Source organism: Streptopelia decaocto (genome assembly GCF_964273445.1).
Source record: "Streptopelia decaocto genome assembly, chromosome: 3".
Taxonomy (NCBI): Eukaryota; Metazoa; Chordata; class Aves; order Columbiformes; family Columbidae; genus Streptopelia; species Streptopelia decaocto.
Window position 1 is genome coordinate 88,972,201 of NC_138656.1, and position 24,804 is coordinate 88,997,004.

The 24,804-nt window shown below is 38.1% G+C and overlaps 1 protein-coding gene across 2 annotated transcripts; it reads left to right on the forward strand.

Moving 5' to 3' along the window:
• On the forward strand, nucleotides 1-24,804 carry SLC17A5 (solute carrier family 17 member 5). 2 transcript variants are annotated; one of them, XM_082050132.1, is made up of 12 exons: nucleotides 1-290; nucleotides 1,375-1,443; nucleotides 3,761-3,957; nucleotides 5,372-5,605; nucleotides 6,100-6,187; nucleotides 9,064-9,150; nucleotides 10,414-10,532; nucleotides 11,414-11,572; nucleotides 13,992-14,124; nucleotides 15,737-15,884; nucleotides 21,482-21,572; nucleotides 23,107-24,804. In XM_082050132.1, the coding sequence occupies exons 1-12, from the start codon at nucleotides 230-232 to the stop codon at nucleotides 23,242-23,244; spliced, it is 1,524 nt and encodes a 507-aa protein (XP_081906258.1). In that variant the 5' UTR covers nucleotides 1-229; the 3' UTR covers nucleotides 23,245-24,804. The 2 variants fall into 2 exon arrangements, with proteins under 2 accessions (XP_081906258.1, XP_081906259.1); XM_082050133.1 differs by lacking the exon at nucleotides 1,375-1,443 and having other exon boundaries at nucleotides 3-290.

Genomic DNA, 24,804 nt, shown 5'->3' on the forward strand with positions numbered 1-24,804 from the left:
CATGGCGGCCGAGAGCCAGTTGGGAGCGGCGCCACGCGGCAGCTGAGGCCGCTTCCGCCCGTCAGCGCCCGTCACATGATCGCTGAGGGCTGCAGCTGCCGCTGCTCGTGGCCGGCGGGCCAGAGCGGGGCGGGCGGGCTGTGGCGCGGCGAGCTGCGCTCCCGTTCCGTCAGCGGTGGCGGGCGGCGGTCTGACTCTGGGCGCGCTGCGTCGTCCGGGTGCTAGCGAGATGGAGACCGAGGAGGGAGAGGACCGCACCCCCCTGCTGAAGGAGTCCCAGCCCGGCACGGGTGAGAGGAGCGGGAGGCGGCACCGCGGACAGCTGCCGCGGCGATCTGTGCCCAGCCGGGCTCCCGCCTCGTTGCAGACCGGCCGGTCCGGGGCCGCGGAGCTCGGTGGCGCCGTAGAGGGCGGGTCGGGCCGCGGCGCCTCCCCGGCGGCGCCGCGCCCCGTGTGCCGCGGCGTCCCGTTGCCATGGAGCTGCGGGGCCCGGCCCGGGAACGGCCCTGCGGAGCCGCGCGGCCGCTCCCTCGCGTGCCGCGGCCGTTGCTCGTTGGCGCGCGCGGTGCCTCTGTCAGGGTAACGGCCGCCCCGGGTCCCGCGGCCTCGGGGGCTTCATCCCCCGCCGTTAAGTGCGTCTGGTCTTGAGGACGCGGCGGTGTCAGAGAGTGTTGGGTTAAATAAACACGGCCGTGCGTTCTGACAGGGATCAGGGATTTGTCCCCAGCACCCATGGCAGGGAACAGGCGTACTGAATTCGTACTGAATTCGTGTGTGAATACCTGCCCTTGGCTTGGTGAAGACAAGTTGGTGATTCCAGTTTAAATGCTGGCACGGCTATTAACTGCTGAGGTCCACTGAGGTTATGGCAGAATTTCATTTTAAGACAGAATGTGAGTGAGGCTCATTGCTTGTTATGGAAGTATGGAGAGGAAGGAAGGTGGAAGAGGGCACGAAGATAATTATAGGAGAGGAGGATCGTTATGGGGTCGGGGCTTAATAACAGAGCTAATGTGTTTAGAGGGTTGTCTTTGCTGTTTGATGTCCCAGAACAGACAAGCTATAAAGTGAGATTTTGAGTTTCTTCAGTATGCCAAAAATACCTTAACCTACTTAGGAAGTATATTAACTGCAGTGAGAGGGGCTGCTAACAAAGTTAGCTTAAACGTGCTGGAAAGGGAGAAATTAGAGTTCAAGTCGGTTATGAAAGCAAGATGTTCTTAAGTTTGCACAATGCATCTTGCTCCAATTGAGGTGGTTCACCTTACCCACAAGGGAAAATACAGCAGAAGAGCAACTTCCTTTAACTGCTGTGGAACTTGAAGCACAGACATGTTTTTTTAACTGCAATTTAAGAATCTTGATCAATTATAGCTACAGTGTTATCAAACATGCCCCTGAAATCAGAATTGACTGTAGATGGACCCAAGACTACCAATCAAGGTAAGACCTTGATTATCATGGTTTGTTACCTTAAACTTTAGTGGGGTGGATGTCCGTGTCTGTGTGATTACGGCAATCTCCTGAAGAGGGTGGTCACCGAAGTGCATCTGGAATCTTCTCGAATCTTCTGACCTAATAGTCTCAGTTATTACAAATGCACTTACTGGAAAGACAAGGAAGCAGTAATTTAGAAACCATTTGTTTCAGACTCTCAAATCTATATGTCTGTTAGATTTTTGTGATAAATTATTTACAGTTGAAAAAAGCTGACATGTGTGATCTTAAGTTCTTGCACATCTGATTTTGTGGAGCTTGCTATCCAGAAATGGTGTATACCAGTATGAAGCTTCCAGAGGAAGAGTAATGGATGTTCCAGTTAATCTGCATTTCCAAGGAAGCGTTACATCATCAGTGTAATATTCAGCCTTTTATTATTATTGTTTAACCCCAGCAAATACAAGCAGTGTAAAGGTTAAATAGCTTTACCCATAGTTATATTAATTGTTATAAATTATGTGACTATATGTTTTCTACTTAAGGCAAATTGCTTTTTAAACAACAATAAATGACAATGGAGCTGCTTGAGTAGTTTTTGTACAGTAAGCACTTCCTGGTCTTGGTGCTTATTGTTTTTAAAGTAAACAATAACATCTTGGCTGCTGTCCTTCATGTCACTTAAAAATCAGATATGCCTTTTTCAAATGCTGCTGAGGCAAAATTTGCAATTACTGCATGTCTAGAAGGCATTTTGCTTACTTGTACAGTAGCATCAGTTATTATTCATGTACTAAATGAACATAGCAAATACAGTGTCTCTGTATGACTTTAACAACTTGTGCAGCCACAACAAACTTCCAATATAGTTGGTCAGAGTTAGAGACTTGAAAAATAAGATATTTCTACTACTTTCATGAAAAATACAGTTTTGCAGAAAGGTTCATGCCCCCACTGAAAAAGACGAAATCACATAGGCTTATTCCATGTTTCAAGGAATTTGCTGGGACAGGGAGTCTTTAGATAGCTTGTCCACGGGGCATACTTTTTGCTTCTTATTGTAGATCAGAGAATCCAGTCAAGAGACATACTGCAGTGGCATATCGGACTCCAGTCCTGTTGTTCATAGATATATTTGTTCTATTCATCATTTGAATTCTGGATAGTCAGAGAAAGACAAGATCACTGTAGACTGATTTAATATCTGCAGGTGCTGATTCCCAACCTTCCTGGAGTTTCAGATGCCCAGGTTATAAAATTTTCCGTTAACACCATAGTTTCCTCACAAGAGGGAAACTCCACCCTCCACTATTTGTAAATTCAGCAGATTCTTCAAGTAGTTTCTCAACAGTTTGATGTTTTTGCTCAGTGGGTTCAGGCATTCTCAGTTCATAAAGCATATTTGCAGAGCTGTAAACTGTATTTTTTATGGATACAGAATTTATTGCCACTGGTGATGTGCTGGCCAAGTTACAGCTCAACTCTGATGCGAATCTCTTGGAACTCATGAACAATCTCTGTCAAATGCTGGAATCAATAGCTGTGTTACAGTGCAAAGTCTGATATCTGGGTTTGAACAGCTGACAGAGTTGACTTAATGCTACAACACAGATTTTATGCTGAATCTAAGACGAATTTTCCTTTGTCAACTTCATTGTTGTATGGTGACTGCGGAAGGCGGGCACACTGGACAAGGGGGAAACTGTTACTGTTTCACAGTGACACTGCAGTGTTTGCCTTTCTCCTTTCTGCTATTTTTCTGTTTGGCTGCTGTCAGCAAAAGCATATTCTTTTACAAGCAAACTTACGGAAGGAAAACTTGTCCTAGAAAACAGCCTGGAATCTCAGTGACTGTTCTCTAGCACTATTTTAAGAGCCTCTGTTTTTCTTGAACTATTTGCACGTATATGTCAGGTTTCCAGATAATTTTGGAGTTTTTTTAGTGTGAAGTTCTACTTTGAATAAATTTTACTGTATTTTAGAGAAGACTTTTGAAACCATTTTTCTAAATCCATTTCCACAGACCACAAACCACACTTCCACTGCAGCCCCTACACTTGTGTGGGTAGCTACCAGTTGTCTAAACCAGAATTACATTTGTTTTGCTCATCAGTAGAAAAGTGGGCTTTACTTTTTTTTTTTCCACTCTCAGCCTCTACCCCTGTTCAATACAACCCTTAATACTCAAAGCAACTAGCTTGTTATCTTGCCTATTTTTTTCTTGGCCATAAATTTCGGAGATATTAGTAAAAACTGCTTATTGGTATTTCTTATATTGTCAGGTTCTGTTGAAACAAATTTTTTTCATTTGTTCTCATTTCAGTCCCTGCATGCTGCTCAGCTCGCTACAATCTAGCACTACTGGCCTTTTTTGGGTTCTTTCTCCTGTATGCGTTACGTGTGAACCTGAGCGTTGCTCTGGTGGATATGGTTGAACCTAACACAAGCTTAGCAAAGAATACGACTTCCAGTGTGTGTCCAGAGCATTCCTCCACCATAAATGTTCCTCGCAATACAACGGTGAGGTCTCAAACATATTGTCCTATGATGTGGCTTTTAATAAAAATGTGTGATTGATGACTCATGCTTGGGTGGCAAGAAAACAGGCTGCTCTTTACCGGATGGCCTTTTCAGTGGTTCCTTTTCTGAAAAATAATAGCCTTAAATGACTAGTTAATTCAGAAGTGTTGCGCTCAGGGTCAGGTTTTATTATGTCCATCCTTTTGGTTCTATTACTTACAAATTGGCTAATCTGACCTTGTAGATCTACTATGACTCATTGTTTTATATGCCAGTAATCAGCTGTTCCTTTTACATCTGCGTCAGAACTCGCATCACTGTCCATATTTGCCTGTTCGCTGTACAGTCTCAATAGCATGAAATTTCATTACAAATTGACATGTAATATTTTTCTCCTAAGTACTTTGATCTCTTTCCCACATCCTGATTCTTGTCTTTATACCCTTTATCTCTGACTTCCCTTCCAGTAATCCTTAAAATCACATTTCTTAACTGAACTGTTGGATATGAGAAAATGCTTTAAAAAAATAAAAAGACAAACAAAAAAACCTTTGTGAATTTGGACTTGCATAGATATCATCTTATAATTGAAGCTTATTACTGAGTGCTCTTGCCATCTTCCTGCCTTCATTTTGTTCACTTGTTTAGAGGTCATTTATTATTTATCACAAGAAAATGGGAAGAAGATTCTGTCTTATCACTTTTGTGAAATGTATGCTGCTCATTTGGATGCTCATAAATTGGACTTTTGGAAGTGATCCCAAACTTCAAAATCACTTTACTGGGCAACAGTTTGTCTTCTTGCTGACTTCCTTTATAGCTTCAGGCTTCTTATCTCCATCATCTTTGCTTTTATTATTTAGTCCACTAAAATCATCTTCCCCCTGCTGTGCTTATCCTATTCTTCTACCTGCCCTTGTGAGTCCTGTCCTTGGCTTGTCTCTTCTTTTTATATTCAATTTGCACCTTGTTGTTTGCTTTTCTGTCCATAAATTTTCTACAAGAAAAATAAACATTTTCTAGAGCATAACAGAATGTCCACACTGTGATGCAAGAGTGGGATTCACACTCATGCAGACCATGTAGTCTGTACTTCTGTCACCTGACCCAGGTTGCTTAGAACTTTAAAAGGGATAACTGCCTGCGCACTTACCTTTCACGTTGGTATGATTTTTGTACTTGGGCTAGATATGTCTGGACAGACTGTAAACTACCTGAATTAGTCTTCAGCACAACTTTGATTGCAGTATAAATGTGCGTAGAGGAAGGATACCCTAGGGAGGAGGCCGTGAAAGATTTGTAATTTAGGTGTAAAGGACTAAATGATGGATCCAAGATATATAAAATATGGTCAGAGAAACTGCTATTTTGAACTCACTGCATTTTGTTGGTTTTGTTTTTCTCCTCTTTTTAGGGAGAAAAGTATTCTTGGGATGCTGATACTCAGGGATGGATCCTTGGTTCTTTTTTCTATGGCTATATCATTACTCAGATTCCAGGAGGATATCTTGCAAGCAAAATTGGAGGGAAGCTGTTACTAGGGTTTGGTGTTTTTAGTACGTCTGTATTCACCTTACTTACTCCCTTAGCTGCAAATTTGGGAGTTGGCTACCTCATAGCTGTCAGAGCCTTGGAAGGACTGGGAGAGGTAATCCCTTCTCTCTATGCAGCTTGAAAATGTATCTGAATAATTTATTAATAAATTATAGTGGTTAAACTCTGTGGGTGTTGGTATGCTGGAGTAGTATATGGATTGTTTAATTTTGCATAGCTTAGCTTTATTGTTTGGATAATTAAGAAGTTTGCCCTGTATTTTAGCCTAAGCTTTCTAAATAAGAAAAATGTTTTATTTTTGAGAACACTTCTAGAATTATCCCTTCTTATTTGTCAGAAACCAGGAGCTCAGAACAGTATTGTCTGTATTCGTGCAGCTTTTCTAGTATATACAGAATCAAAAGCAGCAGAAATTAATTCTGCCTGCTTACTGTCATGCCTTGCATGTTTTTTTAAAGTGGTTTCTTGCTAAACAAGAAAATAACAGATTGTATTATTGCTTTTTAATTAAATATGCTTTGAAACATGCAACATTGAAGGGTGTTCTAAAATTGTTGCATTTCAACAGAATAAAATGTTGTTTTCTAGGGTGTTACCTTCCCAGCTATGCATTCGATGTGGTCCTCTTGGGCTCCTCCACTGGAACGCAGCAAGCTCCTTAGTATTTCATATGCAGGTGAGAAATTCCCACGCTGGTAACGGGATTAGACAGTTTTACTGCAGTAACAGGGAGGATTGACTTAAATCAAAGGGATTTATATTACAAATTTTAATCAGCATTTAATGCGGAAAGCATAACATTGAATTAAATCTTGCTTTACATTCATTATCTTCATTTATTCTTGGCTTTTATAACCCTGAGAAATGGTATTGATCTGCAACTAAGTATAAACTTCAGATTAACTTTGGTATAAAGTGGTGCAAAGAGTTACTGTGAAGCTGATTAACAGAATCAAAGAATCACAGAATGATACTGTAAATAAAGGAGAGATTTAGTATTAGGAACAAAAAAACTGGGGCAGAATCACAGGATAGAGATGTTTCATTGTGGAGTTTGTTTTGTTATGTTTTGGCTTGTTTGTGGTTTTGTTTTGTTTGGGTTTTTTGTTGTTGCAGGGGGTGGGGTGGGTTGGTTGGTTTGTTTGAGATTTTTAAAGTGTTTTTGAAGGAAGCCAAGGAAGAAAATCTCCAGCGTCTCAGGTATTGCTGCAAGAGCTCCTTGTCAGAGTCCAATACTCCCTGACCTGATTCTTTTAGATATGCTATGTGTGGAAGGTGTAATGCTTGATATCGGATTTACTTATCTGAAGATATTTGCGGTTACACAGGATTTTTGATATAGCAGAGTGATATAAAATATAGTAAAAGCACAGTACAAATGTAAGTTAACACTTAGCAAAATATAGCAGTTGCAATACACGTTTGCATTACTGGTCTTTAATATGCTCACCGTCATGATGCTGGGAATCTCAGTTGCCAGGAAGGAATATGTGGGTTCAAGGCAGCTCAAGTCTGTTGTTCTATTACAATTTCTGTTGTTAGTTGTTTAGTTTTTATACTTAATGTTGGGCAGAGCGACGTATTCACTCCTCTCATGCTGGTCTGGATAACTAAGGGAGACAGTTGCACTTTTCATGAACTTGGGGAGAAACATTTACACCACCAGCTGATCCACTGAACTGTTGATACAGTTGGCTGATCCACTCAACTGACATAGCTGTTTATCAAAAACAAAGGCCACGCCCTGGTCCCCTTTGTGTTGAGATTGTCAGCTTGCTTTGCAACAGTTGTGATCAGTCACACCCTGCATTGTTCCCTGAGCTTCATGGACAAATTGCTCTTGCCTGTCTCCCCTGAGCCTTCCTCTGCAGTATTTGTCAGGCAGGTGAAAAATATAGCTTTCTAAATTTATTAGTCAAAATAGATATTATTTCTTTGAGGATGACAAATTTTGCATTCACTTAATGAACTAATGGTTTGTTTTACTCACTCTTGTTAGTATTAATTCTGTTACAGATTTCTTATTTGACCTGAGCTTCATCAAGGAGACAGGGCTATCCCAAATAAACTGCAACTACAATTTCTCAAGCAGCTAGGCCAGTCCAGTGGCTCACTTGTGCTAACAGGAATGAAGCCTTAATCCTTTCTTCCTCACATTTCCTCACTTCCCTCATAGCCAAGTGTCTCATTCCTTCCTTTGTGCTATTTCAAGCACTGATCAGACCCTTCCATAAGCCACTTTAACCCACCTAATGCAGCAGAAAGCTTTTTTTTTTTTTCCCCAATCTTTTTTCTGCTTTATTAATGAATTAAATCTGCTTTAAAAGACGTCTTGGTGTGAGAGCCAGCACACAAGTTAAGCAGAAAGCACAGAGTTGGGGTTTGTCATCTACTGCATTTACCAATTGGGAGCTTTTAAACTGTCCTTTTATATCTTGTGAAATTTTATGCTAGTGTACTAGTAAGAAGAGTCTGTGGCCTTGGACTACCAATTGTTAGCAGTCATGAATGGATAAGGCATCTTGTGTAAACTTAGCAGTGTGTTTCCTTTTCCACACGTTCTCATGGTTGGCAGTCATGTGGTCTGTGGTTTATTTAATCATGATCATGTTGATTTTCTAAGAGAACATATGATTGAGGTTACATGTACTTGTTATTCTGATTTATATTGTGCATGAAGTATGTGGGTTTGTTTTTCATGGCTGAACATTTCTGCCTCAAATGAATTATTGTTTCATGAAGATGGAATCTAGGCAGTCAGTATATCAACATAAAATAATGTTTTCTGACTTGGGATTATGTTTGGAGAAGTGATTGTATAACATATTGAGAGATAAAGTCTACTATTTATCACAGGTAGAGTTCTTAAGTATGTAAATAATATGGGTTGGGTTTCTGGTTTAGACTGGGGGGACGAGGAACCCAACATCCTTTGCAAAATATATACTGAATTATAAACTCAATAATAGTTCATTCCTGCTTTTGGCTTGTATGTGTACTGGAATCTGCTCATCTTTCCCTTCTTTGCCTGATTCCACACTGTCTTGAATTCAAGGACTATGGGATTTGAACCTACTGGTTATATGGATGCCTTCTGGCTCTCGTTCCTAGCTAGAGGAGCTAGTAGGGGTTATGAGAAATGCAAATTTATTATATCAAGTCAGAATATTCCCCCTCTGAGGTCCTTAATTGTACTATGGTCGGTTCTCCCTTGTTCTGCAGCAGTGACAGTTGACTAATTCGTATTGTTTTGCTTGTACTAGAACTATCGCTTTGGAGATGAACATGCCAGGAATGCCTTTTTTTTTGCTTTTTGCTTGTAATTTTGGATGCTTAGAGCTTTGTGGTTCCTTTTGCTTAGAGCTGCTAAAGCGGCTTATTGTGTCTGTGTTTCTTTAAAGCGAAATGGCAGCCTTGTAGTGGTGGTGACAAATCTTTTCTGCATGATTTATTACAGAAAAATAAAATAACTGTGAAATACCGTTTATTTTAAAAGGGTCTATAGGAGATCTAATTACTGTTTTTCCACTTTGTTTTGCTTTCTTCTGGTAGGTGCACAGCTGGGAACTGTTGTCTCCCTACCACTATCTGGTTTAATTTGCTACTATATGAACTGGGTTTACGTGTTTTACATATTTGGTAAGTGTTGGTTTGTTTGTTTTAATTATTGGAAGTACAACCCGTATTATTTTTTTAAAGCATAGTATATCATAAAATTTATTTTAAGATTTTAAATTGTGTTTGACATGTAGTGTTGCTATTTTATTCCTCCTGGGAAGCCAGAGATATTTAAAGCTAAGTAGATTCCTGTGTGTGGTTATGTAAGCCTTGCTTCCAATGAGCAAAGCTGTCTCCGAGTTGGACAAAAGCTGGTACGAGTCAAATGCTGTTAACTCTCCCGCCACTTGGAAACAACAGGCTGAAATTTCTTATTTGAAGTGTGAAATTGAGTTAATAACTTTAATCCAAGGAACAAATTTCTACTCTGAATGAAAGAACATGTGAAAAGTTATGCTGCTTTAAATGGAAACTGTGGAAAATCTCGCTAGAGTCACAGGAACCTTGAAGGAATGCCCAAAATACCAGCCATAGCATATTTACTGTGAGTTATGTTATAGAAGAAGCTTAAACACAGAAAATATTGTCTAACAGCATGTTATAGATCTGACTGATGCATTTTATAGGTCTGTTTACAGGTCTGAGCCATTTTATATTCTGCATGGGGAAGGGAGAATTAGAAGAAAAGACAAAGATTACACTTTCTTCAACAGAACCACCTATTTTTGTATAAATAAAAAGGGTTCAAAACAAAGAATTGGACAAAATAAAATAAGTTACAGTGTTATATAAAAGTACAGTTGATTTGGACTGACTGTTGAAAAGCTATCTTTCTCAAATCACAGTTCTGGGGTTTGTCAAAAAATTAGAGAAGGATCGGTACATCAGTTAAGCTGTATATAGTGATATTCTTTGTATGTACACAAAATGTTTTTGTGATTAAACTTAATGTGAACTATTATTTCCTTTGTGCCATATCCTTTGTGTCTGTTCCATGTAACTGATAAAATAGAATATGCATGTATACGCAGCTTTCTTGCTGTGAGACACTTCCAAGAGGATGGAAAAAAAAACAAACACACACACAAAAGAAACAAAAAAACCCATCACCAGCCAAACACTCTCCTCCTTAGTCCTCTTTATACTTTATTACCTCTAAATGTGCATTGATAAGCCACTTTGAGGAACTACTCTTTGTCAATAAATAGAAAAATAATATTTATTAAAATTAGATTAGAGTATTTGGAAAAAACTTCTAACTAAATAATCTAAGAGTGTTATTCACTAGATATAATTGCTTATGTTTTTATTTCTGTCTCTTTACCCATCTTTTCCCAACAATAGGTGCACTTGGTGTATTATGGTTCTTCTTCTGGATGTGGTTGGTTAGTGATACACCAGAAACTCACAGGAGCATTTCACATGCTGAAAGAGAATATATACTCTCTTCTTTGAAAGATCAGGTATGACACTTTGGTATAGTCCTGCTTACTTAAGTAAGAACATAAACCACAAATATTGTCATAGTGTCATGCTATCTTGATGTCTAGATAAACATCCTTAATCTGAGATAGAGGCAGAAGTTGTCAAACAAAAAATTAAAAATACAGTGCAGTTGTATAAGTGAGAAACAATCAATAATCAAACACAGCATTTATAATAAGGCCTTTTGCCACAGATGTTGTCGTGGTGCTTTTGAAATAAAAAGCTCAAGTCTATGATCTTTAAACTAGATCCAGACATGTATAATGTATTTAAACTTTGTAATACAACATTTTGCAAGTTTTTTTCAATGTGTCTTTTAGAGTAACAAAGAAATTACTGTTAGCAGGGAAAAAATTTTGAAAATGCTAATAAGTCAGTTCCTAAGGTGTGCATAAGAGATTATTCCTGTGACTAGGAATATGTATTTACAGGCTGTGAAGCTGGCAAGAGATGCAAGTTAATATCTAGGACTGAGCAGGAAAGATTCAGCTAAATAAACCCTGAGGGGTGACTTTAAATATTTGATAATTTATAGTAAAAGCGGGAGGCAACAAATCTCAACAAGGGAAAGCATTCTTTTAGAAATTCTGATTACAAAACATACTAGTAATTGGTTTACTTTGCAGTAGTAAACAACTGAGCAGTAACATACATTAGTATACCTTCAGTGAGAACTGAACACAGTAATTCAGTCATTGCTGACGACTTGGATCTCTCAACTGAGGCTTATTTTGTGCCCTTCAGAATGAATGATCAGCACAGAGTTGGGTAGGATCAAAGCACTATATTTAGTAAATGTTCATGTGAATGTCCTGATCACTTCTTCTCTTCCCTTTTTCTCTGCCTCTTGCCTGCCTAGCTTTCTACACAGAAATCTGTTCCCTGGAGACCTATGTTGGAGTCCCTTCCACTCTGGGCTATCGTTGTGGCACACTTCTCTTATAACTGGACTTTCTACACACTTCTCACGCTCTTGCCCACATACATGAAGGAAATCCTGAGGTTTGATGCACAGGAGGTGAGATAAATAGAACTATAGTCACTTTCTTCTGAATTAGAGAAATAATAGAGACTTTCCCTGCTATTTAGAACAGAAGAACCTGTTTAAGACCTTGGAATGTAAATGTATAGCTGGGAAATGGTAAAATAAATCCTCACAATTAAGCTGATGCATCAAAAATGTTGCCTGCCTTGTAATTTTCATTTTTTTTCAGGACTTACTTGACATTTAGCTTAATGCTAGCTTTTGAGCTCATTTTTCCTGTTGAAGATTCATGCTACGTGTTTTTAACTGCTCTGGTTTAAAACAATAACGACAGAAATATGGTTTATATGGTTGCTTCAGATTTTATAGCTTGTTTCATGGCTTCTGAAAGATTATCTACTATTTTGCTCACTCATAAAGGAGAACACTTTGAGTTAAAAAAAAAAAAAAAATAACTGAACAAGTGACATTTTTGCAAGTATTTTAAGGAGGGGGTGGAGGAAGAGGAGAGGAAGCTTCAGTCTCATTGGATCCATTTCCAGATTCTTACTTTCCTTTCCTTGAGCTGCAAAGGTAAAATAGTGATGTTAATAGGATGAAACAAAATCAGAGATTGAAGGTCCAGAAAGAGTGCTTTTCAGGGAATTTTATTTAAATGAAATTATTTATCAGGGAAACATTATGGTGCAGGGGGTTAGAAAATACTTATTTATAGCAATTACTTGACTGTACTGGTCTTTCTTTAATGAGAAGGTTTCAGTGACAGCATGGTTTACCTGGAGAAGCTGGTACAGCTTGAGTAAAAAGACACTCAGAAATTTCAAGAAGTTTAGCATAGTATTTTCCTATTTTAACATGTGAGACTGGTTTAGAGCAAACTGAAGATGCACACCATGCAGAGGTGATGTCAGCAATCTTTTGAGGAAAAATGGGGAATGTCTGTTAGAAGGGGAGATTGCAGCAGGGCAAGCTGCAAAGTGGTGGGAAAAAACAAGCTAGATTTGCTGCTTGGGTTCCTTATTATGTCTCTTGAGGGAACACCTGCATAAATGTCTGTGAAAGTCATATGCCACCACAGCCCTCAATTGCATCTGTTTTGTAAAATGCTATTGCATTAAATGCTAACAGGTTCTGCTATGAAGTGGTTTCCTATGTCTCTGGTTTATGTTTCTTCTTGTGGAGTGACTTAGAGTACTGACTGTTGTGAACATTAAAAATAAAAAAGGCAGCTTGCATAATAATGTTGGGCTAACTTTGTTGCCACACATTTAGGTGGAAATTGCATTGCTGTTTGAAATATTACACAGCTGCTACTGTATAGTCCACCATTTTCCATGCTATAAAAAGAGGTTGGTTAAAAATAATGCTGTGTCTTTGAACAGTGCTCCAAAATAAGATGATTTTTTTTTTTTAATTACTGAGACTATCTTCTATTTTTCAAATTTTTACTTATTGCTTTTGAAAGATAAGTACTGAAACCCAACAGGCAGTATGCTTGAGTGATTTCAGGTGGGGATGTTTCTCATCTCATTTCCAATTAAATTTTGTAGGGAAGCTTTCACTTCTTTGACAAATATACATTGTATAATATTGTATAAACATTAGGGTATTTCTATCCAATAGGTATCCAAATACTTCTTTTTTAATCACAGATTAGGTCAAATTATAGCTCTGTTCTCAGTAATTATCCATAATTGTACAGAAAGGCTGTAAATTTTTACAGCTTACTAGTACCTTTTATTTCCCCTCATCAGAAAAACATGCAGAATGAGGCAGAAGTCTCTAGACAGCTCTCGTCTAAAGTAACGGGAGTTAACAGGTGATTTCAGTGTCAGTAATGTCAGGTCCTGAATAATATTTTTGCTTTGGGATCATAGGATGTCCAGCCTGGATCTGATGAAAGCCCTAGCTCTGTATCTTGTCTCTGATTACAGCCAGCATTAGATGTTTCAGCAGATAGATAAGGGATAACGTAATGCTGAAGTTATAGTAGTACAAAACTCTGAGATTCCATATAGCTTTCAAAATTCTGAATAATATTTACAGCTTCCACTTCACTTTAGCAACTCACTTGATAGCCCATTCTACTTGAAACTGGTGTTGCTGTAGACTTGCATGATCAGGTTAATGTCCAGAAAATATATTAATGTGTAGTTTTCTTTCTCCGGAGCCCAGTTGCTAATTTAAACCTTTGGGTTTTTGTCTGGCTGCATTGGTAGTTATGGATTAAGTCATGCAATGGAGCATTTACACATTGGTATCTTTAAAATGTTTTGCTTTTTCTATCCTTAGGTTTCTCTCTTATGTCAATACCAACAGTAGTTATGTGGATGGATGGTTTTGACATCTCTGGTTCAGTCTCTGTTAACACTCCGGCACAAGTGATTTTTCAGCATATTGAGTTGTCATTTCAGTGTTTTAATTGTCTTTTTTTTTTTAATCTCCTTAACAGAATGGCTTTTTATCTGCTCTACCTTATTTTGGCTGCTGGTTATGTATAATTTTGTCTGGGCAAATTGCTGATTATTTACGGGAAAAACAGAACTTTTCCACTGTCTGTGTTCGCAAATGTTTTACCCTAATAGGTAGGTGCTAGTATTATCTCTGTCTGGAATGTATTACAGTATCAATTTGGGAAAAATGAAGGGTTGGGAGAGTAGTGTGACATTCTGCTGTGAGATTAGGTGGGATTACGCATGCCTTGAGAGGAGCATCTTTATTTGTATATTAATTTGTCAAGAGTAAATCCTATTTTTCTTTTTTTAAAGTAGGCCTATTGCATAAGAGAATTATAAGAGACTGCTAAAACCTTTGTTTAGGTCAAGATACATTATTTTTACAAGCAAACTGATTAAATATATGTTCAGGTAGAATTGCTGTTAAAGTGGTGATAATCACTTGACAGAATGATACCTTGTGAATGGCTTTCCTAAACTGAGGTTGTTCTACCTGAGCCTATTCCCAGCCCTGTGTTGTTCAGTGTTTTGTTTATTTAAGACTGAAGTAACTAAATAAGAATATGATTGCGAAACTTGCTACCAGGGTAGGAAGACCAACAACTAATTGGGAGGAGAGATAATCTGAAATCACCAAGAGATCAACAAGATCAGGTTTTTAATTAATACAGCTAAAGGGCTGTATTTACAAATAAGTTGATTGCTCATTAAAAGAGGGATCAGGGAAAGAAGGAATGAAAAAAAGAGACTAGGCACAGGGTCCACACAAGTTGCAGCATGCTTGATGTATGCCCATCCTTGATGCCTTCTCAATTCTGCTATTTCAATTACTTTCTTTAAAGCAGCTCTTACAATAAACTCTCAAGCATTTTTTATATTTTAAGCCCACACCATTTTGGTGATCCAGTTTACTGCAGGGCTTCACGCCCAAGTACATACAACTCAGAGGGAAACATGCTGTTGGGAAAAGCAGGACTCTTAGGTTGGCTTCATCAACAAAAGCGTGTACTTGGACCCTTTTTCAGAGATCATTATGAGGTCCTGTAAATCACCAGTTCTGGTGGTGGGAAATGGGTACCAAAGTTAACTGCAGACAGAAGGCAGTGTGCAGTAGCTCACCATGGCTGCTAAGCTGTTTCAAATACCTGATGTAGTATCTCTAGGTTCTCTAAATTGTACAGCAGGCTCCAGTATAGATATACCAGGCATTCAAATCTTGTAAATGTGAAATAGAGCCCATTCTAGAAGCAGTCTTCAGAAGAAATATACATACATGTGTGTGTGTGTATCTGTGTGTGTGTGTGTATATTTGCATGAATCCTTCCAGCTCTACTTTATTACGTTCTGCTGAAGTCAGTGTTTGTTTCTGAACCCTGAAGAGTTAAATGGGGATAATTTCTTTGCAGTGCACTGTTCACCTACCAGTGTCAGTGTTGCTTCTATTATTTTTACAACAATAAATAAAATTAATTTGTGAAGTCATTTCCAGTATCTGTTGATTTTTGTTAATTTTTTATCTAGCTGAAGTTTGTAGGTGGGATTTGTCTGATCTAGCTGCCGTTTCCTGAGGCAAGAGCACATGTGCTCTTTTTCACAGGCACACTGTAATGCATGTCGTGCAGTACTGGATTGTGTACACTAGGTGGTGGTAAAAGGCGTATAGAAAATGTATACACAGCTTAGCGCTTCTTACTGTCTTTCTTGTTAGAAGTCCATTGATTCTAAGATTTCTGTCTTAAAGGAATGATTGGACCTGCAGTGTTCTTAGTAGCAGCTGGATTCATCGGCTGCAATTATGCTCTGGCTGTTGCATTCGTGACCATATCAACAACACTAGGAGGATTTTGTACATCTGGCTACAGTATCAACCATCTGGACATAGCACCTTCGTAAGTATTGCTGAAGCTATTCGTAATGCACGTCATACACTTATGACCACTGTTTTTTTTGTATTGCTGGGGTCCCTGGGGGATGTAGCTTTGGACCATATTCTGTACACACTTGAAATGTAAACACTGATAGTGACTCAGGTTTGTGATTTTAAGCACTGTATTTGCAAAAAGTGCAAGTCTGGCAGAGGATATGATATAAACAATGGTTTATAATAAATCCATTTTTGATCCTGCAGTAATAAATAATACAATTCCTATAATTATATTCACTCATTTTTTGTCCTATTTGGTTAATGACAGCATTTTTGTAACAGTTCAATACAAACAAGTATTTCACCCTTTTGAACTTTTCCATTAGAACTATCAACCTTTAGCATGAACATATTCATATTTAAGTGCTGTGATACAGGTAAATTATTTTTATTTGCAAAACATATTCTAGACACTAGTGTCAAAATCTTGTTATGAGTAGGTGACCTATTAACAGTAGATGATGGATCCTGTATGTACAGGATTAAATGACTAGATTTTAAGAATGGAAAGTTAGACTTCAGGCTGGAATTTCTTCAGTATGTTACAAATTCAGAACCTGACAGATCCATCATTTTCCTGAAGAGCATGGGTGTATGTGTATTATTTTGAAAGTCCACATAAGCATTCTTTGCACTAGTAAAAGTCAAATACTTTGCTTTTTTTCTCATTTACCTATTTTCAGTAGCACTTAGATATGAGCAGGGTCAAAAGACCAGAAAAGGTGTTTCTGTACAAATGTGTAAGGTGAAAACTGTTTAAGTGTGAGTGGAAAGGAAGAAGTATTTTGCAGAGATATTACCTAGGGAAAAAATCCTTAAGATCTGGATGACTTATGTGGGAGACCTCAAGTCCAAATTGAAGATGGTATCCAGGCCTCAGCAGTTGGAAGGACAGTGGTCATGTCAACAATGGTGGACAAGTTTTGACTTAACAGATAGATATGAAATAGTGGGAACCCAATTAATCTTGGCATGTGAGATTAGGTAGCAAGCAAGAGGGAAGATGTTGGTGGCAAGCTATAAACAGCTTGTACTATGAATTGAATATGAGATAAAGAATAGCTTCTGTGATGAACTTTGTTTTAAATCAAGTAGAAATATGAATGGAGAAGATGACTTTAAAGCAGGGCACCTGGGGTATTATGGGGCTGTTGTACAACTTCTGCATCATGCTTATCTTTGCACAACTACAGCAGTTAGTTTACTAAAAATGTAAATATTGACTAAGAGTTGGAGTTATTTATTTTATGTCTCTGTGTCTAAAAATACAAAACATGAGCATTAATGTGGGAAAGCGTTATTATAGTAAGTAACTTAATGGCAAAACTTGAATGTCTGTGCAGTTCTCATTTGCCTTCATTTCTCTGTCCATTCCAAAATAGTCTTTGTGCTGTTGTTGTAATATTGCCCTGCATAGGACCTTTCATTTGCTCAGTGCACAGGATGGATCGTGCTCTAGAAATGACTGAGCATTAAGGGTGGGAGACTGCCATTCATTCCTAACCCCTCTGCCTCATAGTTGTACAGCACATGACGGCTAAGGACACACAGTTGGACACATAGTTGGACAGCACATAATGGCTGGGGCAGGGCATTAAAGGAGAAAAGGGTCACGTTTAAGGTAGCTGAACACTGTTCTGGGAAATTCAGTCCTTTCAGTGCTCTGTCACAGTTTTCATGAGGTAAGTCAGTTGGATCAGACTCTAGTGCAATCATGCATGAGGACCATGTTCATACCCTCTGGCTTTAGGAATCCGGACTTGAAGGTTAGGAAGATGAATGGGCACTTATTGAGTATGGTTCAGACTACCATAATATGTAAAGGGGGTCTGCAGCAGTTCGAGTCTGAATTTAAACACTTCAGCTGAGAAGATAGTGTTGGATCCAGTGGCATTAATCAAGGCCTAGCTTATTTATTGCTTGTTTACATATGCCTTTTCAAACTATTAAGTTCTGGTTTGCAAAAATGGTATTACTCAGGGTGCTCACAGAAGTCAGTGGAGTTGTGCTTTAAATGTAAGAACAGTGCAGTTAAATACTCTTAAAATTAGATCCTGAGGATCTCAAATCAAAGCATGCAGTAGACACACATATTCTATGTTTTCATTTCCTGTCTGTTGGATGGGTTTCACATTGTCACTCCTGTCTCTCAAGAGTGTTGTGAAAATAAACTAATATTGTGAAGGGTTCTACTGGAAAGGGTTTGGGATTATTAAAATTCTACTTGCAACAGCTGAATAGTAGCATTCTACTGGATATCTCAATAGTATACAGAAAGCAAGGCTTCAGTCCATGCATTGAGCAAGTGAAGTGAAACAAAACGTTAAATGCTGCTCATTAAGTGAGTACAGTTCATCCTATCCCCAGAGTGCAACCGAGCTGTCACAAGAAAAAGGAAATAATGCAATGGTAATGTGAGCCGATGTGAGGCACATGCACAAGGAACTTCCATGTACCGGTGGCAGATGCAGTTTCCAGAACTAGGATGTTGTGTGTGTTTTCTAATTTGAGACACACTTCACTTGGCATTTCTAATGTATTTATTTCAAGGGTAAATTTGTATATGACAATATAGAGAGTGGTTTAGGTCTTAAAAAAAAAAAAAACCCACAAGAAAATAATAATGTGTCATGATGCTGATACATGTCAGCAGGCATAACTCGATTCACCACATGAACTGCTGCTGACCACTCTGACCAAATCTCACTCTGTTCTTCCTACCCTAGGCAAAGTCCTGCTTTTATTCTCTTGCATTTAAACCAGACAAGTTCCTCCAGCCCTTCTTCCCTCTCAGATAAGCAGAAGGGAGCATACTGATTATGAGTGCAGGAGGGGTGGGTGTCTTGCTAATATAGCTCAAGAGCTTTGGCCAGACATTGCCTCTAGAGGCAAATGGCTGCATATGTGGGGAAACTTTCCTGAATGGGAACAGAGTTAGGGTGGATGCTGTTTTACTGAAATCAGTGATTCTCTGGTCAGCACATGCATACTTTAACTCAGGGGCAATCTGTTCAAATGGAGAAAGAGAAGGAAAAGGGCACGTCCTCGTAAAAAAAGGTGGTAGGGAAAAAATCTTCAAATACAAAATACAAAACCATCTAAGATGAGAGAGAAAAGGAGCCTTTGTTTCTTTCCTACTTTGTTGGATGAAATGGACAAGGTAGACAGTCACACTTCCAAGGAAATACTTGACATAATTGTAGAAATCTAAAAACAGGGTCTGCATAAGACTGTGAAGGAAACCTCTGCTAAGAGTTTAAGCAGAGCTTTATTTTTTTTTTTTAATTTACTGAAAGATATCAAAATCCACAGAAGTGATTCAAACCAGTTTCAAAATGCACTTAAATGCCTATTTTAAATATTAAAACTGTGCTGACTAGAATAGCAAAGGATCCCTTGTTGCTACTAAAACTTGCATTGTACCAAAGAAATAATTATTATATTCACAGGAAAAGGTGAATGAAAATACTGATACTGAAGAAAAAACAGTATTTGCTATGTGGTTTTGGTTTCTAACATGTATTTATCATGTCAGTATGTTGAATTGGAGGGGTCAGGGGCAGGAGTGGTACAAGATTTTTCTTGTGGGAAAACGTATTCTCGTCTAGCTCTTTAAATACATCAGTATGTTGCCATGATTACAATTTTTAGCATTGCTGTTACCATGAGCCCTGGTAATATTCCCATGGCTGTTATACACAGAACACTTCACCTGTTTTTTCACTCTTGAGTTTACTACTTCACTGCTCTGCAAGTTGATTTGTATTTGGTTACCCCTACTACACCATAAGAACCTGACCAACAGCTTGCTATTACTCTTGCTCTACAGACATGTCGCTTTGTGGTTTCCCATTTCATGTGGGAGTCTCCACTGTGCTGTGGGAGTGGCATAGCAGTTATCTGCATCAAACAGCAAGTGCTATCAAGAATGCAACCTATGGCAGAAACACTGGGCATAACCAGAGGCATTCAGCCAGCAATTGGTTGTCAAAGATCTCTGGCAACCAGGGAAACTATTAAACTATGTTTAGTTTTGAAAGTGTGTGTTAGCAGTATTGAAGTGCTTGAACATGTTGAAGACAAAATGCATTTGATTCTACTTAAAGGTTTTAAATGGAGTTTCATTGCATGTGCTTGTCTTCCTAGGGGAAACTTTTACACTTTCACATTCAGCTTTGTAAAGACTTATTAATTCTTAAACACCTTCCTAGATAAGAAGGCTACATGCTATATTTACAAGAAATAAGGATAGTTTTAATTCGAACACTGGAGCTCAGTCTAAAATACATCGCCATGCTTTAAACTGATATGTAGTGCTAACTTTCAAGAAAAAAAAAAATCCACTAGTAGTCTACATAATTTGTTCTCTTTGTCAGGAAAAAACATGTTTCTCTAATATAGCTGGAATGGATATACATATCACAACCTTTTGTAGCAATGCTGTATGGTGAATTCTCCTGTTTTGGTAAATAAAACGTCAAATCTATGCATCTCTCTCTGGAGATGAAATCATATTTCTATTGTTAAAATCAGTGAGAACATTATTTCACTCTGCTAAACAGCTTAAAATGATCACTGGGAGGTAACTCCTTTCTCCTATATTAAACTGCAACTATTAGTATTTTGTGTGATTCTTCTGCCAGCAAATCCACCTTAAAATTCTGAACCACAGGGATCTGTGCTCTGGTAGTTGGAAGGTCGAGTTCTGCTGCAGAATGTCTAACTCTTATTTCTCTTCAGTCACAAGTCTGCACTTGTGCTACAGTTTAAAACACCGTCTTTCAGTATTGCAACACTCCTACGAGAGAGATCTTTAATTGCCTAGAGATGAGGTGCTGACAGTCAGATATTAAGCGAGTTACCAGCTTTTCCCAGCAAGTTTTATGGCCACTGGTGCATATACATGGATGTGTGTATGATAGAGCAACAACACATTCATGGAACAGGAAGCCTCAGAAGGGAGTTTCAGGAATGGCAACCAGCAAAACTGGTTGAGTCAGACCCATTTCCCATTGGCCTTGACCTGCAGAAAGCTGAAGGGAAGGATTGCCACAGCACTCCGAATTCCAGTCTTTGGAACACACACTCCGTAGTGTGAGGATATACATCCATGGTGGTGATATTGCCTTCTTGGCAGACATAGTTTAGCAATGATACCTGAACCCACTCTTACTGTTGCCAAACATCATTCTGATGTACTCCTTGTTGTCTTTCCACTTCAAGGCATTCAAGGTTTACTTTCTAACTTCTCTGATGGATCCATTCCAGACAGTTTGTCTGTGGCTTAGCAAAGAGGATGTGCCTTTGGATTATGGATCCTGAGTAAAGTTATGAGTAATTTAAGTTAAATTCCATAACTAGCCTCTGGAAAACAGAGACATATGCACCAAGTTGTCAGTGAGTTGTTACTAGAATAAAAGCAAGCCATTCCCACTGTGATATTTGTGGTCTAATTTGTCTGTGTGATCAAGATGACACCTATATGATCAGGTTAGCCAAAATTGTTTCCATGACTGATAAGCAGGGTGAGTTAAAAAGCAGTATTAACAATTTATCTTGCAGGTATGCTGGAATTCTCCTTGGGATCACAAATTCTTTTGCTACTATCCCAGGAATGGTGGGGCCAGTTATTGCCAAGAACCTCACTCATAATGTAAGTCTGCTTACTATTTTTTCAGTTGTTATGTTTTTATTGCCATTGAATGAAAATTCTCTCCTAAGTCTGCAGTCATTAAATGAAATCTGGGTTATATATGTGAGATGTACTGTTACGTTGCTGTGAATGACTTCATTCCCAGCCTTTATTCTTCTGATTCTGATCAGGAAAATAAAGGTGAAATCAAAGACCTGTGTAGGACTTCAAAATCACCTTATATTCTCTAGAGGCAGAATGAATGTGTTTTCATCACAGTAAAACTCCGCTAAAATGCCAAGTAGGTGAGACAGTTGTGGTATTATTTTAGCAAATTAAGACAAGTTCTTACTTGTTTTCTTTTTTTAAATCAGTCTCTCACATGAGGTATTGAGTTGAGGTCAGCATTTGTCAGTTGAGGGAGAAACTGGATTCAAATGTGTGGTTTTTATTATGCATCCCTTTGTATGTACATTACAGGATTAGGACATTCTAAGCTGTGTTAGTTTCACAAGACACCTAACTTGAACAGTGGTAGATTTGACTTCCAAGGTGGTTTAGTCAAAGGGTGATTTGGATTAGAAAAAGGGAGTGAGGAGTTTTTTATTTGGGTTGTTTTTAATCAACTATATGAATTATTCCAAAATATTTTAAGAACGGAAGATGGTAGGAGTAAGTTTATTAATGCAGTTGCGTCCAGTTGGTGATCACTCCAATGCTTTTTGTTTTGTTTTGTTTTTTTTTAATAATAGGAAGATACTAATTAATACATGAATCAAAAAAACTTAGTTCTTCCAGACATCTTAACAAGTGGGATTTTTTTGTTGTTTTTTGGGTTGGGTTTTTTCCCCCCATACTAATGTAATGTTCTTGTATTACTCTGGTTTTGTAGTATAATTGTTCACAGGTTTCTTACTGTAGTTATCTGGAATTTAAAAAAAAAAAAAAAAGCCTTAACACTTCTACAAATCTTATTTATTTATTTTAAAAAATTAATAAATAGAAACAACACCAACAAAACACAGTTCTTTGCTACCAATGTCTTAAGGTCTTTCTTAAATAAGAAAGTTAAGAGGATTCCTCTTGAAATCTGAAGAAAGATAACTACCTTGTTTGGGCTATAGATCTTCTGATTCTAGAATATCCACATAGTGGTCATTAAGAATAGCTTACTGCATAGTGCCAAGCACTTCAGCTCTTGGATCACCTGACCTGAAAGCACAGTAGCATTTCACCTTACAGAGACGTTCCCTGAGAGTTTGGGTAGCCTTTATGTAAATGTGAATTTTGATATGAAGGTTCTGCATCTCAGCTGATAAACTGGTCCAGGTAGTCTAATGCGGTTCTGATAGGGCTGTACTATTAAACTGAATGTGACTATACTGATGATTTGATCTTTTATGTTTGTAATGCTTTCATGGTGATATGAAATCATGCTGAATAGCATATACATTTAGATAGGCAAGGCATGTAGCACTGATTTTTAAAATTACTTTTTTCTTGAGTGTGGAGCTACGAATTGACTGCATTTTTTTTTCTTTCCCCCTTTTGACAGAATACTGTGGAAGAATGGCAGACTGTTTTCTATATTGCTGCTTCTATTAATCTATTTGGAGCAATTTTCTTTGCATTATTTGCAAGTGGAGAAGTTCAGGACTGGGCAGTCAGTGGATATCACTTCCATAGAAACTAAAAAAGATATTGAAAAAACAAAGCTGTGCTGAATCCCAGTGTGCTCAAATTACATGAACAGAAAAGTGCCTTGCCTACTGATGCCTAGGAGACTTCAGAGCTTTTCAGTTAAACTATTTTATCTGTATATCTTTTGTACTGAAAATCATTTGATAGCATATGTGTGCTATTTCCTAACAAGAAACTTCTTGGATTAAATATAATAGTTTCATGCTGGGACTTGATATCAAATACATGATCAGAGAAAACATTTTATATTGGTGTGCTACGTTCCAATTCTTTCCAGTTTTTAATATTATCTGAATTAATGTGTAGGCAGATGTATGTTGATACTGAAATGAGAGGAAAAAGAAAAATGATTATGTAGCACTGTAAGCAGGAATGGCATGCAAAAATGTGAAGAAGTGTTTTGATTTCCATTATGAAACTGATAGGTGTTTTGTTGTTTAAAAGTCCAGAAGAGCTCTAGTTTTCTACAAGCTTTTATAATACATTTATTTTGTCAGTGTTTTAATTGATATCTAAGAAATGCACACAACTTTATTCTATTTTACGCACAAGTTTTCAATGTGTAAACATTCCCTGTTTCATGAATGCAGCTTCAGAATGATACAGAGCAGTGAGGAAGTAAAATGTACCATTTTGACTAACAGAATAAGCCATGTGTTACTGTTCTCTATGGTGCAGGGTTTTTTAAAATATGCCTTATTTTTATTCATTTTTGCAAAGAAGCAGCAATGCGATGCTGTGGTTTAAATCTAGGCAGTATGCAAGAGTGAACTAGAAATAGAATATCTGCATGCTTACCTTTGAAATAACTTTCAGTTTGGCAGTTCATTTTTTGTCTCTTTAAACAGATGCAGTGGAATTCTTTCCTCTTGCATGTAGATATAGTTGTCAGCTTGTCAGTATAAATACAATAAAAGAAGGCCAGTGTAGGAAAATAAGTTATCTTCTCTAACAGCCTTAGATAAAATTAGAGTTAAAAACAAACAAACAAAAAAACACAACTAGTGCAATAACCTGTTGCTGTTGGTCTCCTATCAACATAGAATTTGACACTCACAAACATCTTTTGCATAATGTGCAATGAAATGCCACACAGTGGGATTAAATGAGAACAGTGGCATTGTTAACAACAAATGGCTAAATAGCCTTGTAGTTACAAAGCAAAGGAAAATTCCTGTGCCAAAGATTCCTGGATTGGAGCAAATAGGTAAAAAAGAAAATCATGGGGCTCTGGGTTTTTCATTTACTACCAATTCAAAGGAAAAGCCCAGTACTAAAGCTGCTCCAGTGGAGCCTACCTTCCTTCATTTCTAGGAAATGGCATCTGCCTCTTCTTTTTTAGCTTCATGAGCCATTTTGTTTTGACCTTCCTTGAAGTGTCATGTTCTCTGATGGTAGAACTGTGTCTAAATCTGTATTTGTGTCTGCAGCATCTCCACAATAAACAGTGTGAAGTTCAGATTAAATTAGTGGTTGTTCAGTGGGAGTATGTTAAAGCTATATTGTGTCTTCAGTGTTTCTACAATAAATTGAATTAATATTTACATGTGCA